Source organism: Brienomyrus brachyistius, unplaced genomic scaffold, assembly GCF_023856365.1.
Source record: "Brienomyrus brachyistius isolate T26 unplaced genomic scaffold, BBRACH_0.4 scaffold104, whole genome shotgun sequence".
In the NCBI taxonomy this organism is placed as follows: domain Eukaryota; kingdom Metazoa; phylum Chordata; class Actinopteri; order Osteoglossiformes; family Mormyridae; genus Brienomyrus; species Brienomyrus brachyistius.
In genome coordinates, this window is record NW_026042379.1 from 504,745 (window position 1) to 521,747 (window position 17,003).

The 17,003-nt window shown below is 41.5% G+C and overlaps 1 protein-coding gene across 5 annotated transcripts in view; it reads left to right on the forward strand.

Moving 5' to 3' along the window:
* The first annotated feature begins 8,757 nt into the window (after positions 1 to 8,757).
* Positions 8,758 to 17,003, forward strand: part of LOC125727604 (rho GTPase-activating protein SYDE2-like) — a 31,534-nt gene continuing 23,288 nt past the window's right edge. Inside the window, exons 1-2 of one of the 5 annotated variants that reach the window (XM_049004446.1) lie at positions 9,037 to 9,137; positions 16,164 to 16,356. In XM_049004446.1, the coding sequence (XP_048860403.1) occupies positions 16,176 to 16,356 (181 nt within the window). In that variant the 5' untranslated portion in view covers positions 9,037 to 9,137; positions 16,164 to 16,175. Of the gene's footprint in view, positions 10,863 to 16,163; positions 16,357 to 17,003 lie in introns of all 5 variants that reach the window. The other 4 variants (XM_049004448.1, XM_049004447.1, XM_049004445.1 and 1 more) reach the window with 4 other exon arrangements.

Genomic DNA, 17,003 nt, shown 5'->3' on the forward strand with positions numbered 1-17,003 from the left:
GTTTGTTATGTCAGTACTTAATATTATCATGTAGTCTTCATGAACTTTGTTTGTCAGTAAAGCAAGCTTATATTCAACTATACATCCTAAAATTGATATTGTTTCCGAATTGCATATAATGTTTATGAGGCCCAACGTTATTTCTTTAGATTTTTTTGAACAAACATTAATAATAAAAGTAGGCCTATATATGAAATAACATTATATGTAATGTCTTTCTGGCTTTATAGGCTACACTGATAGAAAAAGGTACCAGTTCGTACCATTGAGGGTACCGTTACTTGTCACTGGGGGCTGTACCCTCAAGGGTCTGCCAGTTGTATCCTACCTGTAGATAAATATGCCTTTTAAAGTACAGAAATGGACTTTGATGGAATATTTTTGTACAATTGGGGGTACTAAACTTTAACAGGGCTGTATAGAACAACGTTTTATATTTCCCCCTACACCTTTATAACTCCATAAAGCAAATTTTAATTAATAAAGAGTGAAAAGAACGAGGGGGTGGCATGGTGGTGCAGTGGTTAGCACTGTCGCCTCACACCTCTGGGACCTGGGTTCGAGTCTCCGCCTGGGTCACATGTGTGCGGAGTTTGCATGTTCTCCCCGTGTCGTCGTGGGGTTTCTTCTGGGTACTCCGGTTTCCCCCCACAGTCCAAAAACATGCTGAGGCTAATTGGAGTTGCTGAATTGCCCGTAGGTGTGCATGTGTGAGTGAATGGTGTGTGAGTGTGCCCTGCGATGGGCTGGCCCCCCATCCTGGGTTGTTCCCTGCCTCGTGCCCATTGATTCCAGGATAGGCTCCGGACCCCCCGCGACCCAATAGGATAAGCGGTTTGGAAAATGGATGGATGGATGGATGAAAAGAACGAAATTGCAATACCTACTTTTGACCACGAGATGGCAGCATGAAAATAGAAATATTATTTTCCCACGGTCTACTAGCAGCTTTGTGTGGTAATTGTTTGTATTAAAAATACATTGGACCAAGTCAAATTATTGTAATGAGGAATTAACATCTAAAAGCTGCTAGTAGACCGTGGGAAAATAATTTTTCTATTTTCTTGCCTCCATCTCGTGGCCAAAAGTAGGTACTGCAGTTTGAAAACAAATGATTTCTTGCAGAAATTGCAATACCTACTTTTGGCCACGAGATGGCAGCAAGAAAATAGAAAAATAATTTTCCCACGGTCTACTAGCAGCTTTGTGTGGTAATTGTTTGTATTAAAAATACATTGGACCAAGTCAAATTATATTAATGAAGAATTAACATCAAAAAGCTGCTACTAGACCGTGGGAAAATAATTTTTCCATTTTCTTGCCTCCATCTCGTGGCCAAAAGTAGGTACTGCAGTTTGAAAACAAATGATTTCTTGCAGAAATTGCAATACCTACTTTTGGCCACGAGATGGCAGCAAGAAAATAGAAAAATAATTTTCCCACGGTCTACTAGCAGCTTTGTGTGGTAATTGTTTGTATTAAAAATACATTGGACCAAGTCAAATTATATTAATGAAGAATTAACATCAAAAAGCTGCTACTAGACCGTGGGAAAATAATTTTTACATTTTCTTGCCTCCATCTCGTGGCCAAAAGTAGGTACTGCAGTTTGAAAACAAATGATTTCTTGCAGAAATTGCAATACCTACTTTTGGCCACGAGATGGCAGCAAGAAAATAGAAAAATAATTTTCCCACGGTCTACTAGCAGCTTTGTGTGGTAATTGTTTGTATTAAAAATACATTGGACCAAGTCAAATTATATTAATGAAGAATTAACATCAAAAAGCTGCTACTAGACCGTGGGAAAATAATTTTTACATTTTCTTGCCTCCATCTCGTGGCCAAAAGTAGGTACTGCAGTTTGAAAACAAATGATTTCTTGCAGAAATTGCAATACCTACTTTTGGCCACGAGATGGCAGCAAGAAAATAGAAAAATTATTTTCCCACGGTCTACTAGCAGCTTTTTGTGGTAATTGTTTGTATTAAAAATACATTGGACCAAGTCAAATTATATTAATGAAGAATTAACATCAAAAAGCTGCTAGTAGACCGTGGGAAAATAATTTTTACATTTTCTTGCCTCCATCTCGTGGCCAAAAGTAGGTACTGCAGTTTGAAAACAAATGATTTCTTGCCGAAACTGCAATACCTACTTTTGGCCACGAGATGGCAGCAAGAAAATAGAAAAATAATTTTCCCACGGTCTACTAGCAGCTTTGTGTGGTAATTGTTTGTATTAAAAATACATTGGACCAAGTCAAATTATATTAATGAAGAATTAACATCAAAAAGCTGCTACTAGACCGTGGGAAAATAATTTTTACATTTTCTTGCCTCCATCTCGTGGCCAAAAGTAGGTACTGCAGTTTGAAAACAAATGATTTCTTGCAGAAATTGCAATACCTACTTTTGGCCACGAGATGGCAGCAAGAAAATAGAAAAATAATTTTCCCACGGTCTACTAGCAGCTTTTTGTGGTATTTGTTTGTATTAAAAATACATTGGACCAAGTCAAATTATATTAATGAAGAATTAACATAAAAAAGCTGCTACTAGACCGTGGGAAAATAATTTTTACATTTTCTTGCCTCCATCTCGTGGCCAAAAGTAGGTACTGCAGTTTGAAAACAAATGATTTCTTGCAGAAATTGCAATACCTACTTTTGGCCACGAGATGGCAGCAAGAAAATAGAAAAATAATTTTCCCACGGTCTACTAGCAGCTTTGTGTGGTAATTGTTTGTATTAAAAATACATTGGACCAAGTCAAATTATATTAATGAAGAATTAACATCAAAAAGCTGCTACTAGACCGTGGGAAAATAATTTTTACATTTTCTTGCCTCCATCTCGTGGCCAAAAGTAGGTACTGCAGTTTGAAAACAAATGATTTCTTGCCGAAACTGCAATACCTACTTTTGGCCACGAGATGGCAGCAAGAAAATAGAAAAATTATTTTCCCACGGTCTACTAGCAGCTTTGTGTTTTAATTGTTTGTATTAAAAATACATTGGACCAAGTCAAATTATTTTAATGAAGAATTAACATCAAAAAGCTGCTAGTAGACCGTGGGAAAATAATTTTTACATTTTCTTGCCTCCATCTCGTGGCCAAAAGTAGGTACTGCAGTTTGAAAACAAATGATTTCTTGCCGAAACTGCAATACCTACTTTTGGCCACGAGATGGCAGCAAGAAAATAGAAAAATTATTTTCCCACGGTCTACTAGCAGCTTTGTGTGGTAATTGTTTGTATTAAAAATACATTGGACCAAGTCAAATTATATTAATGAAGAATTAACATCAAAAAGCTGCTAGTAGACCGTGGGAAAATAATTTTTACATTTTCTTGCTGCCATCTCGTGGCCAAAAGTAGGTATTGCAATTTCGGGAATAAATCCTTTTAATTGTTTTCAAACTGCAGTATTCACATTTTACCACAAGGCGGCAGTATACTGAGTGAAAAAAACGAAATTGCAATACCGACTTTTGGCCACGAGATGGCAGCAAGAAAATAAAAAAAATATTTTCCCACGGTGTAATAGCAGCTTTGTGTGGTAATTGTCCATCCATCCATCATCTTCAGCTTAATATTTAATGTTTAATGTAACACCAACAGCGTGTGGTGCAGTGGGCTAAACTTGTGTGCCTGTAATCAGCAGGTCACAGGTTCAAACCCAGCCGCAGCATATCTGTGGGTCCTTGAGCAAGGCCCGTAACCCCCAGCTCCCTGGGCGCCATTGCGGGTGCCAGCCCTTCGCGGACAGCTTACTCTACATGGAGCAAGCTGAGGGAGGCGAGAAGACAATTTCCCCAAGGTGGATCAATAAAGTATCTATTATTAATCCGGTGTCGGGTCACGGGGGCAGCAGTCTCAGCAGGGAAGCCCAGACTTCCCTCTCCCCGGCCACTTCATCTAGCTCCTCTAGGGGGATCCCGAGGCGTTCCCAGGCCAGCCGGGAGACATAGTCTCTCCAGCGTGTCCTGGGTCTTCCCCGGGGTCTCCTCCCAGTGGGACATGCCCGGAACACCTCCGCAGGGAGGCGTCCCGGAGGCATCCGAATCAGATGCCCGAGCCACCTCATCTGGCTCCTCTCGATGCGGAGGAGCAGCAGCTCTACTCTGAGTCCCTCCCGAATGACTGAGCTCCTCACCCTATCTCTAAGGGAGAGCCCAGCCACCCTGCGGAGGAAACTCATTTCGGCCGCTTGCACTCGCGATCTCGTTCTTTCGGTCACTACCCATAGCTCATGACCATAGGTGAGGGTAGGAACGTAGATCGACTGGTAAATCGAGAGCTTCGCCTTTTGGCTCAGCTCTCTCTTCACCATGACAGGCCGATGCAGCGCCCGCATGACTGCTGACGCCGCACCGATCCGCCTGTCGACCTCCCGTTCCATCGTTCCCCCACTCGTGAACAAGATCCCGGGATTCTTAAACTCCTCCACTTGGGGGAGGACCCCATCCCCAACCCGGAGAGAGCACTCTACCCTTTTCCGGCTGAGAACCATGGTCTCGGATTTGGAGGTGCTGATTCTCATCCCAGCCGCTTCACACTCGGCTGCGAACTGCTCCAGTGAGAGCTGAAGGTCACGGTCCGATGAGGCCAACAGAACCACATCATCTGCAAAAAGCAGAGACCTAATCCTGAGGCCCTGGCTGCGCCTAGAAATTCTGTCCATTAAAACTATGAACTGAATCGGTGACAAAGGGCAGCCCTGACGGAGTCCAACCCTCACCGGAAACAAGTCCGACTTATTGCCGCCCATGCGGACCAGGCTCTTGCACCGGTCATACAGGGACCAAACCGCCCTTAAAAGGAAGCCCGGTACCCCATACTCCCAGAGCACTCCCCACAGGACTCTCCGAGGGACACGGTCCAATGCCTTCTCCAAGTCCACAAAACACATGTAGACTGGTCGGCCAAACTCCCATGAACCCTCCAGAACCCTGCTGAGAGTATAGAGCTGGTCCACTGTTCCACGGCCAGGGCGAAAACCACACTGCTCCTCCTGAATCCGAGGTTCGACAATCCGGCGGACCCTCCTCTCCAGGACCCCCGAATAGACCTTGCCAGGGAGGCTGAGGAGTGTGATCCCCCTGTAGTTGGAGCACACCCTCCGGTCCCCTTTCTTAAAGAGGGGGACCACCACCCCGGTCTGCCAGTCCAGAGGCACTGCCCCCGATGTCCACGCGATGCCGCAGATGCGTGTCAGTCAGGACAGCCCCACAGCATCCAGAGCCTTGAGGAACTCCGGGCGAATCTCATCCACCCCCGGGGCCCGGCCACTGAGGATACACAATTGTATTAAAAATACCTTGGGCCAAGTCAAAACAAAATATTAAGATTAAAAAATATATATGTTTTACAAGCTCATTAAAAAATCTATTTTTTAGTAATATGTTTTGGCTGCCGGAAAATAGGGAGTCTTTTCTCCCTCAGGGATCTCAGAATGTTCGCTCATTGGCTTCATTAACAGGCATGCACTGCTCTTAACTCCCTGCCTGTCTACTTGTGGCACCACGCAGACCTCGGCCATGTGATCTTAAATCGCAGGCTGGATATCTCCCCATCTCTAGTTCACCTCTGGCAATGACCCAAGGCCTCTACAATGGGACATCCTATAAATTGCAGAGCCATTCTGACCCTAATATTGCTGAGTGCCACCAGAAAATAGAAGCCACAGTTAGACCTAGATTATATGACAAGTGTTCAACTAGGGCTCTTGTGTAAATGATTTAATTCCCATTAAATCACTGAAGTCAAACTCAAAGTCTTCCAGTGAACCAAGTGGGCAATGTTTACTATTAAATGCGTAATAAAGCCATTCTAGTAAATAATATGATACGATAGATTCTGCTTCTGTCCTCTTCCTGCTGGTACAAATATGCCAAAAACCACAGATTCCCAACCTCCAGTTAAAGTCTGGCCTTTTGGCTATATGTATTTAAACAGGGTGAGATAGGACACTAGCAGCTGTCTTCAAGGAAACAATTAAAGTGGGTTCCCAAGCTGTCAGCGAATATCCCTCATTTGAAGTGCAGGTGTTTAATATCACATCTGTCCTCTTTTTGTCATATTTCTCGGTGAGCTTCTTTCTGACTCGGCTGTCAATTCACATAAAATCACAGTATTAATGTAAAGCACATATTAATGTAAAGACAGACACACTTGGTCAGTCTCTCTTTGTCTCTATTGGATTCCACCGGCTCCTAACTTTCTAACACATGCATAATCACACCTTAGACTTAATTATCGCTCATAGAAGAGTTGTCCAAAATGTGATAATCTCGCCAGTAACTCAATCCTTTTCCAGTCATTTTTAATGTAAAACTACTACTATTTCAGTGTCATTTTGCCTCCTTTAACATCCATCCATTTTCCAAACCGCTTATCCTACTGGGTCGCGGGGGGTCCGGAGCCTATCCCGGAAGCTATGGGCACGAGGCAGGGAACCCTCCTTTAACAATGTGTGCAATATCACAAGAAACATCGGTTACACTAAGTTAATATTAACTGTGCTGCCTAAATTATCAGCCAGTAATGGTACTTACATCCAGTGAAGCTATGTCAGTCTATGCCCTTTGATAATATTGGTCATTTGTGTATGCACATTCACTGTAACTGTCTGGCCTGTCAACTCTCCGTGCCTAGCTGACGTTAGCGTGTTGTATGGGAATTCGATATGGCCCTCTATAGGCATCTCAGTAAACTGGTGTGATTTTCAGACAGCAGCTGACACAGAAATGCCCAAGACGATGCATGGCTGCAGCATTTCGTGCATGCGGGCATGTGGTACTGCCCTTTCCAGCTTTCTTCACAGTGATGCTCCACATGGGTAAATTTACTACAGGCTTTGTGCAGATTCCTCACATACTTCCTTCAGCCTGTGGGATGTGAATGTCACCCCCGTTTTTACGATCCACGAGGAAGACGTGACTCTTCTGTGGATTGCTAGTACACTACTTCCAAAATCTGACTCTCTATGCTGACTCTAAGAAGAATCTTTAGACAAAGAAATCTTCCATTCACAGTTTGCTCTCCAGGAAATGATTTACCCTCCTCACTTGTACATGTTTTGCAGTCATACTGTAGAGTAAAAGATTCTTTTAGTCAAAGCACTGCCAAGTGTTCCTAGTGGAGTCCTCACTGCAGGGTGTAAATACCGCATCACTCTTTTCAGATGTTAGCAAAAGCTGTGAGACACGTTTTCTCTAGGTTTTTGTAATTGGTGATACAGAAGATGTATAATACCCTTATAGCAAGTTATCTCTATAGTAATATTAAAATTAAATACTTAATTATTCATTTTACTTATTACAGAATTAGCTTTGGCTAAATATGCAGCATTATTCCTAGTTTTGACTGCTGTACTCAGTATTTCCCACGAGGACCTGAAGCTGAATAAACATCTCACTTTGTTAAATAGACTCCTGCACGGTCAAAGTGAGGCAGAGTTAATTACATGCTGGAAAAACTGCTTTGATTTCCTCGTACAAAGTGGTAGACGCTGTAAACAGCTTGCAGTGCCACGGGTTTGTGCTGCGGAAACCTCTTGTTTACAAATCGCAGATTTTTCACGCATTCATAGAGTGTCAGTGCCAGACGCACGCTGACAATATGCCGCATGATACCAGCAATTCTGACCTGCCTGCCCATTCAGGCAGCCGTGTGCTGAATAACTCATGCCGTTTTGTCCACTGACTATAGAGATTACTCCAAACCAAAGCTTGTAATTATCTGAATTAACAGAGAAAGTTCTCAGCCCAAATATATTAATCCAGAATTTATGAACAATTATTTCCAATTACAATTCCAGTAAAGCAAGCTTATATTCAACTATATATCCTAAAATTGAAATTGTTACCGAATTGCATATAATGTTTATGAGGCCCAACGTTATTTCTTTTGATTTTTTTAAACAAACATTAATAATAAAAGTAGGCCTATATATGAAATAACATTATATTTAATGTCTTTCTGGCTTTATAGGCTACACTGATAGAAAAAGGTACCAATTCGTACCTTTGAGGGTACCGTTACTTGTCACTGTGGGCTGTACCCTCAAGGGTCTGCCAGTTGTATCCTACCTGTAGATAAATATACCTTTTAAAGTACAGAAATTGACTTTGAGGAATATTTTTGTACAATTGGGGGTACTAAACTTTAACAGGGCTGTACCCTTTTCTGACAGTATAGAACAACGTTTTATATTTCCACCTACACCTTTATAACTCGATAAAGCGAATTTTAATTTATCTTCAAGTGGCAAAGCGCTGACCGATAGTAGCGTAACTGCGTGTAACTGAGCCCGTTTCTATGAATGGCTGTTCTGCACGCCGACATAGTTACGTTTGCATAGTAACACAAAATTTCCTGTCGGCAATATCAGAACTTTAGAAAGCTATGCGCACAATGTAGCGTTATTTTGTAATAGTCTTGTTAGCAATAGGACATTTGGAAAAGAATTTGCAGAAATATCTTAGGTTGACAACAAGTAGATGTAGATAGTAGATGTCTAAAGCCCGCTAATAATGTTTTAAAATCCATTAACTCCATTATTTTCCATGCATTAAATAAATTCCATAAAACTGACAGCTTGAACAGCCGAATGCGTGCGGCAGCAGCGCGATTAAAGTCCGAATAGGTGCGCCGTGATGGTGCTTGGGCAACCCGCTTAGCCTTTCACCTCCGCCAGAAAATATTCCAAGTATTTGAACAGCAAGCGAAGAGGGAGAGAAGGAAGGAGAGCGAAGGAGGGGGAGAAGGAGGGGGAGAGACAGGAGCAGAGCAAAGGCAAGTGAGCGGGGGCAGAGCAAAGCGAGCCATGTGTGCGAGGCAGAAAGGAGACGGGGGTGAGCGCTGGTAAGCGATCTAAGCGGAGCGCTGGCCGCCCAGAATGGGACTGTTCGCGGACCGCTGCGGGCTTTCAGTCGGAGGAGTTACGAATCGCTTCGGCCCCCTCGAGCGCATCTGCTGAAAGCGGACAGGCGGACGGGGAGGGGGGGCAGGAGAAAAAGAGAGGAATGGCCGATCCTCTGCGGAGGACCATACTAGCAAAACTCCGGGGGAAGAAATCCAAGAAGGGGAGCGCAGTTGGCGGATTCAGCCTTTCGGCTAACGGGGGCAGAGAAGGTAAAGACGAACTTTCGCCAAAACGAAAGGAGCAGAAGCAGCGAACAATAATTATACCTGAGTTAAGTGATATGCCCGACACTATGTGGGGTGAGGCGAGCGTTTTTTACGGGGGATTTAATAATAGCGACATGGGTTTAGTGCGTGAGAATACAATGATTACCAATGAAGTGTCCCAGTACGGGGCTTTCATGGACATTAGCTTCAGACTGGGGAATGATCGGGCCGGTGAAAACCTAAGAGTTAATGAGGAGCTCCTGGGGGTCCGAGATCAAAGGCAAACTTCGGCAAGGGAGAGCGTCAAAAATGCGGCGGGGTTTAATAGGCAGGAGCTTAATTTCGCCGGACAAGTGCGACCCGATTGCTTTGGGAGTCGGGGACAGAATCAGCACGCTGTCCCCGTCCGAAAGTATTCACTTGGGGACTCTATAGGATTTGGGACGTGTGAAAAATTCACTGAAAACAGTAAAACTGTGCGTGCAGATGTTAAAGTGACAGGCAGAGACGAAGCTTTTTCGAGGAATAAAAGCTGTGAAGATGATTTACTGATCCCCTGCCAGGGAAGGGGCTTTATCGATGCCTTTGTGGTGAGAAACAATGCCGGTATGCGGACAGACGATGTTAATAATGAGACGCAGACCTGTCGGTTTCAGGCTCCTGGGGTGTATCAGTTTGATCGTGATAAAGTAGAGGAACACATTTTGATAAGAAATATAGAAAGTTACGGGAGTTCACCTGAACCCACCAGGGAGAATAAAATAAGTTTTCAAAATACTGCGTTTTTCCCCACCGAACTGGAGATATGCGATGGGAACGATCGTCCCCAGTGCGTTAGAGATGGAGCCCAACGCCATTCGTTAGACAGCGAAGACGACGATTACTATGATAATGAAAATCTGCCTTTTTATGAATCTGACTCTCAAAACATTGAAATTAACGATGGAAGAAGTTCTTGTCAGTCTGAAGTCAGAAACTGCGGCAGTGCACTAGAAACTGATAGACTTACGATCCAGTTGAAAGAAGCCTACAATTTACTAATAAATGCAATGCAGGATATTCGTTTTGATTGTCCAGTAGTGGTCAATGGATTCGCTGGCCAGACGAGCGCCTCTAGTCACTCTCAGGACAGTGTTTGTTCACAGTCCTCTGCAAAGGTCATAGATAGTGACGCATGGTCTTCCGGAAAAAACAGTCCTCAGCAGCTGTCAGACACAGATTCTTTAATACTGAATTCAGTTAAAACTCACGAGCCGTGTTTCAAGATTTCCCTAATCAGCAAGAGCTATGAGAGCTTCTCAGCTACAGAAACGAGGCCACTTCTTCAGAGGTCTGTAAGTGATAGCGCAATCGAGTACCCCGTAAGTCTGTCGTGCACCAAAAGCCTTGCTTCCCAAATTTGTGTTATCCGCGACTGTGAGGAATTGGGCATGGCGTCTACAATGGATGGACATAAGGAAAAGTCAATATGTCATAGCAGCAGACGTGATTTAAGCAGGGCCCAGGGGGTCTCCGCTAAGCCCCACGGGGTGACAGTCAACAAGATGCAGGAATGGATGCACAAAGGACGCATGCTGTCCTCAGAGATGAGGCAGCGCCTCACGGGTTCGTCCCCCTGTGTCCATGGTGCCTCTAGTTCACAGTCTGGCCAGGGGTTTTCAAACAGGACAAAATCCAGCACCCAGACGACCAGAATGCAAGGCAGAAAAAGAGTACCACAGCAGTCAGGTAGGCATGCTGCCCAGCGTGGTCAAGGATCCACCTTCTCTTAGACCCATGAATCTTGGCATCCCTCATTAATGTTCCATCTGGTGTCCCTCTCATGGATTGAAAGCAAAGGGGTGGATTGATCTCAGATCTTTGCTGTCCCCATAAGCGGTGGTGGGACCTTTCTTCTTCTCACTAATGTAGAGCCATTTAACATTCTTTGGGTGTCTGGTGACAGTTGCCCTCTAGCTAGATAGATACTAACACACTCATTTGCCAAAAGTCTGGTGTGTTATGGGTTTTTATCATTATTATTTATTTGTGCAGATTCCAGATGTTGGACTCAATTGTATTTGTATCATGAAACATATAATTTAAGAATGTAAAAGCTACTGAGCGTGCTAAACCTAACAGTTAGAATAATCTAAGAAAATACTTGAATATTGAAAATCTCATAATAATCTCAGCATATGCATAGATAGAGCCAGAATTGATTTAAAAGGAAAATAAAACATAAAAATGCGTCATTCTACGCCAGTTTTGTTTTTGGTATTTTACATTACAGTATGATGTGTACAACAGAAAATTGGTTAATATGATCAGTAATGTTCTGCTTTGCTGTTCAAACTGAGGTGCTTTCTCACAGTGCACCACGTTTTCAGGTTCTGAGTGTCTGCTTATGCCGTTCAAGCTTCAGCTGACTGCTGAAGATGCACGAGATTTGCTGTGTATTGTTTTTTGTTGTTGTTTTGTGTTTGTCTTGCATTACTGTTTTGCTGTATGTCTTTATGTCTTGCTCGGTGTCTAATATCCATTGATATGAACGGTGTCTGAGCCAAGATCAGTTTCCAGCTTGAGTTATCAGCTTTAGGACTGAATAAAATTTCTTTATGAATCAGATTGTTAGTTTGATATTTAATTTGTCCTGCTTTGTTTTTTGTTCACTTTATCATTCGATTCATATAGTTTTGAATGAAATACTTTAATTTGATGAGCATGTCGACTTAGGATTGTGAATGGATTTTTGAGGCATATAAAAACATTTGTAATTGGAATTGAATACTGGCAACAAGTCACGTAAAGCTACTTCTTTGAAGCGTTAAAATTGTCTGGGTAGATTTTAGGCTGATTTGTTACCTCAGTGCTTTACCCCAGCTATTTTCTATTCATTATCCACTGGATGAAACAAAAGATCTAGAAATGTAGCTAAAATCTCTTGTGGTTGAACTTTACTCTAAAAAGGTGAAGGCATTCTTGTCAACAAGACTTTCTGACTTGCTAGTAAATGACTTAACCGTCTTGTTGGTTATCAACTTCTTGTGATTTACATATTAAGCTTGGGTAGGACAAAAAATGCTGTTGGAAGGAAGAAAGTGGAAATTTGACATAATTGACATAATTACATTTGAAATAAGTACATTTCTGTGGTTGTGTGCTGTTTTATTGGAAAAATATACTTATGAAATTATTTGTAATTCTTCCTTTTTCGGTCCCTGTACTATGAAATCAGAAGTATGCGCTGGGTGGATTTATTTCTGTGAAAATGTGATTTAACCCGTAGTTTCCCCGTTTGAGTCAAATAAGGTTGTTTGATGACTGACAGCACTCAGAACCAATGAAAATTTTGGGGGTTGGGAGGGGGCACTTGGGGTGGGTGGGGGGCTATGGTGATCAGATTTCAGTGGGGACCAGTGCCACCCTGCACTCCCCCTGGCTCTGCCACTGCTCAGATAATCATTAAGTCGCGTCTAACGCTGAGTTAATATACTAAGATGATGAGTGACATTGCCTGGTTTCTATGTGGGAAACAGAAAAGCAGCACAAGAAACATGCAAATCTAAACTCAAGAGTTTTGTTTTCCAGCAGCTGTTGAAGTTTCATAAAAAAATGGACGTAAAATGTATTAATAAAAATACAACCATTCAGCATCAGTGCAAAAGGCAGAGTGAAAGGACCCCTCATTTCCAGGGGTCTCACACAACTTTAAGTAACATCAGTCTATGTGTGAACTTGCTTTGATGGAAATATTTATTTTTTTCTCCATATTGTAGAAGACGACTGCAGTAATACTTAAACAGCATAGATACTATTCTTTTTGATTAAAATGAAAACAACATTGAATGCTACTCCTTGTTAAGAGTGGGTGATTTTTTTTAATGTCCAGGAGGATATTTATTTATTTAGCAGTCACTTTTATCCAAAGTGACAATTGTTTTGAGAACGCAGTCATATGGTTCCTGGAATATTTTTTTTTTGGGGGGGGGGGGGGGGGGGGGGTTGAGGGCCCTGCTCAGGCGCTCAGGCGCTCAGCCGTAAAATCGGACTGCTGCCACTGAGATTTTTAGCAGCGACCTTCTGGTCATGAGCACGGCATAGTAACTCGCAGAGCGACACGAGACCCCCAGGATACCAAACACGTACCTTTGCAGACGGTCTGACACATACGCGAGATATAGTTAGATTTTACCAGCCTTACTTATGATAAAACTGTTTTAAGAATCCAAATATTATAAGCAAGTTTGCAACAGATGTCAGAAATGTAATGGCATCTGTTGCCTTTTTCTTCACTTTCTGCTTCAGGAAGCGTTAATGTGTTGAGTTATTGCAGGGACATGCTGCATCAGTAAGACTGAACATTCTTTCGAATTATGCATTACCTGGGACATCTGTTGCATTATAATCTCAGGCGTGGGTATAAAAGCCATTTTTTTTTCCAAAGTTCAGTATGATGACAGGCAGTCGTCTCATCTTCATAAGTAGGCCCTTTATTAACACCCACAGAATGCTATGCTGGGTAAGTGCGGGAAAGTACAGGAAAAGTACAGGATATCTACAGTAAAGACTCGAGAGGGACTGCACTCAATGTCTAACTATGCATTGCAAAGCTACAAAATGAAGCCAATCCTTTTTTTTGTTTTTTGCGGAGTAGGTGGACTGGTATTTTTAAAGTTAAGGGTGGTTACTGTCTAACTGTTTATGCAAAAAACACAACTATATCCTTATAAATGTTACACATGTTAATATTTAGCTTGAACACCTACGTTTCACCATTGCAAGTCATTAAAAAAAACACAGCAACAGTAATATTAGCATGTAATAGCATGCCATTATACCATCTTGAGAAATTGTCTGATTTCTGTATGTCCTGTATTTTCCGGTTTATTAGAGCTAGATTCTATAGAAGCCTAAATTCCGAAGCATTTCATCTGAAATAACAGCTTCAAAATGACTTCTTGGCAGCTTCAGGGTTTCAAGAAAGCGAAAGACCCTTTTTTCCTTAGGAAAATATTTCATCATATACATGGTGTTTTAATGTGTATGAATTCAGACAACAGCCAAAACAATCAAAACCTTATATTCATATCAAGCATTGTTAACTTTGAGCCGTGTTCTGATTAAGCAATCCTTGGAGAAAGATATTTCCCTTTGCCAAGCATCTAACCACAGAAAAACTATTTATAGCCATGACTGCAATTTTAACAGATTATCACTGAGAATAAGCAATGACTGTATAAGCCATTTTAATTAGCTTCTATCAGTTTAATGACTTATTGTAAAGAATGAATTTTTGTGTTCCTGACACCCTGCTCAGGATGAGAGGATATAAGATGGATGGGTGGGTCAAGGAATATTTCTGCTTAGACATGTTTTTATTCAGTTTCTGGAAGTTCTCCTTTCACTGCTTTAGTTTTTTATTTTGCCCCAAGACTCGTGTTTTAAAAAACCACCATAATTGGTTTTAATGGCATATATCGGTAATATATTTCCATTTTTACTTTCAGCATGCAAAGTAGCCAGTTTCTTTAAGTTTGCCTTTATATTAGTGGATATGTTTAACTGTAATGGTGAACTGAAATAAAGCAAAAGTTTTGGCACCGCATGATATTTAAACGTGGTGACTTACGCGTAGTCGCGCATTTGTTTATCTTCTTCTGAATGTGAAAAGGAGGAGTGGATGGTAGTAAATCTTTACTGGAATGTTTTGCAGGTGAGAACACGCTCCTGGTATGCTGTGAAAACCTTAGTTTAGAGGTCTTCACTTCCTCCTACGTGATTCTGATGGCAGATCAGCGCAGCCGAAGCCAAATGAGCCGTTTTAATCACATGACGATGAAAATCTGTCATGTTTTGAATTTTGGAAATGACACCCTATGAGCCCTAATTGTGGGTAGGTGTGAGGTGTTTGGACAGAGCAGGTGACATGGCCCCTGGCTGTGCTAGAGAATGACTTGTGTTCCGTAGTTGTAGTATTGTTTAATCAGGGAACACTATGCTGTTCATGGAGTAAATATTTTTCCTGTGAAATAACTATATCAGCCAGACATTTTGAAACCTGTCTCCAAATGGTGAAATTTAAAACAATAAGAGACTTGTCCTACATCTGTACACACACACACTCGTCGTAATATTTACACATGTCTAAAACCACTTTAAACTAAAGAAAAAAACACCCTGATAGTAGGTCATGCGATAAGCATATGTTTTTTCCTCAGTTGTGCATTAAATGAACTTTGAATCTGAGTGCTTTTACTCGGAGTCACATCTTGTTTCTTTACTGTATTGGGGGCAAAATATTTTATTTTGAACAGAATGTTAGGCTTTTATGGCACAGACAGGTAACACTTATGCAAATATCTGTTGTAGTCATGCATGATCTGTAAAATTTGTTTCCGTTAGGAAAAGGAACTAATCATTAACTCAAGGAGGAAGTGGTCTGAAAGCGGGCATATACCCAGAGAGGCTCTGCTCTTACCCGTCTGAGCCTGTCGGGCTCTTGCCTTTTCTTGCTTATATAATTTTTTTTCTAAAACACATTATTTATGCTGTCTGAAGCTCCTTCACATTTTGAACGTCTTGCCTCGTTGACACCCCAGTGCGAAGAAAAATATTAAGGCTCTACTCTTTCCCCATCATACATCCTATATTGTGACATCGTCTAGTTAGGGAATCTTATGGCTTTAGTAATTATGATGTTTGTAGGCATGATGATTTTAATACCTTATACTTTCGGAACCTGGTTACACTAAATATCTTTTGACTTAAATGTGTTATAGGTTGACAGTTAGCATTTCAGTTTCATGTCCATAAACAAATCATCCATTTTAAGGATTAGATGGTTTCACAACTATAGTTTAAAAAACGATTTAGGCATATTGGCGTCTGTAGCAGACTGCTTTCCCGTCTTGCAAAGACATTAGCTCGATGTAAAGGGGGATATTTAGGCATACGATTAGGCCTACATGTAGCATGTGCGAAACAGTGTAATCTGGCCTTTCTGCATTCGTTGTCTTTAATCCTGTCCTTCTGCTACCTTCCTTTTAGCTTTTATTACGAATGTGGACTTCGGAGTTGACACAGCTTCCTGTGCTTGACCCCGGTTGTTTTGGAGTTCACACATTTCCTCAGCCAGGAAGCCATCCCCGCAAAATTGCGCTGGCAAGATGCGCCGCAGCCCTGCAACCTGTAATTGGAAGTTTTTGTTTGGTTAAGATGAAAAGCAACAAAACAAAAACAGGTCCCTGTACGATATTTTTTTCAGGCCATCATGCAAAACATATAGTTCTGTCCTATCAGTTCACTGTAATTATTTGCCTGTCAAAATTAAGCTTCTTATTATGGTTTAAAAATGCTTTTAAACAAAAGCCGGTTAGTAGCTGTAAAAGAAGCTATGCTCAAAATGTGTAACCTCAGAGAATATGGAAAAATCTCTACGTATTATACATGCAAATATAATACACGAACAATATTTATTCACAAAATTATTCATTCTGTAGTTACGAGTTAGTTAGCTCAAGAGGGTCTGAAGGCTATTATGTTTGTTTTATCGGTAAATTATGTTAGCTCTCTTTATTAATTAATGAATTATGTGTTTCATGATACAAATGCAGTGCACGAGGTAAAAAGCATAAAGTACATTTCCAGGCAAAAGTATAAAAATTTGTAAATATAAGCTCACGTTAAATAAGATGCATCACAGACCCAGGGAGAATGGGCTCTCTCTTTGAATCTGGTTCCTCCCAAGGTTTCTTCCTACGAGGGAGTTTTTCCTGCCACTATTGCCTCTGGTTTTAGTCTCTGGGGGCTTTGGGCAGGTGTATTGTAAAGCACTTTCAGACAATGTTGTTATGGAAATGCTTTATACAAAAATTTAATTGAATAATA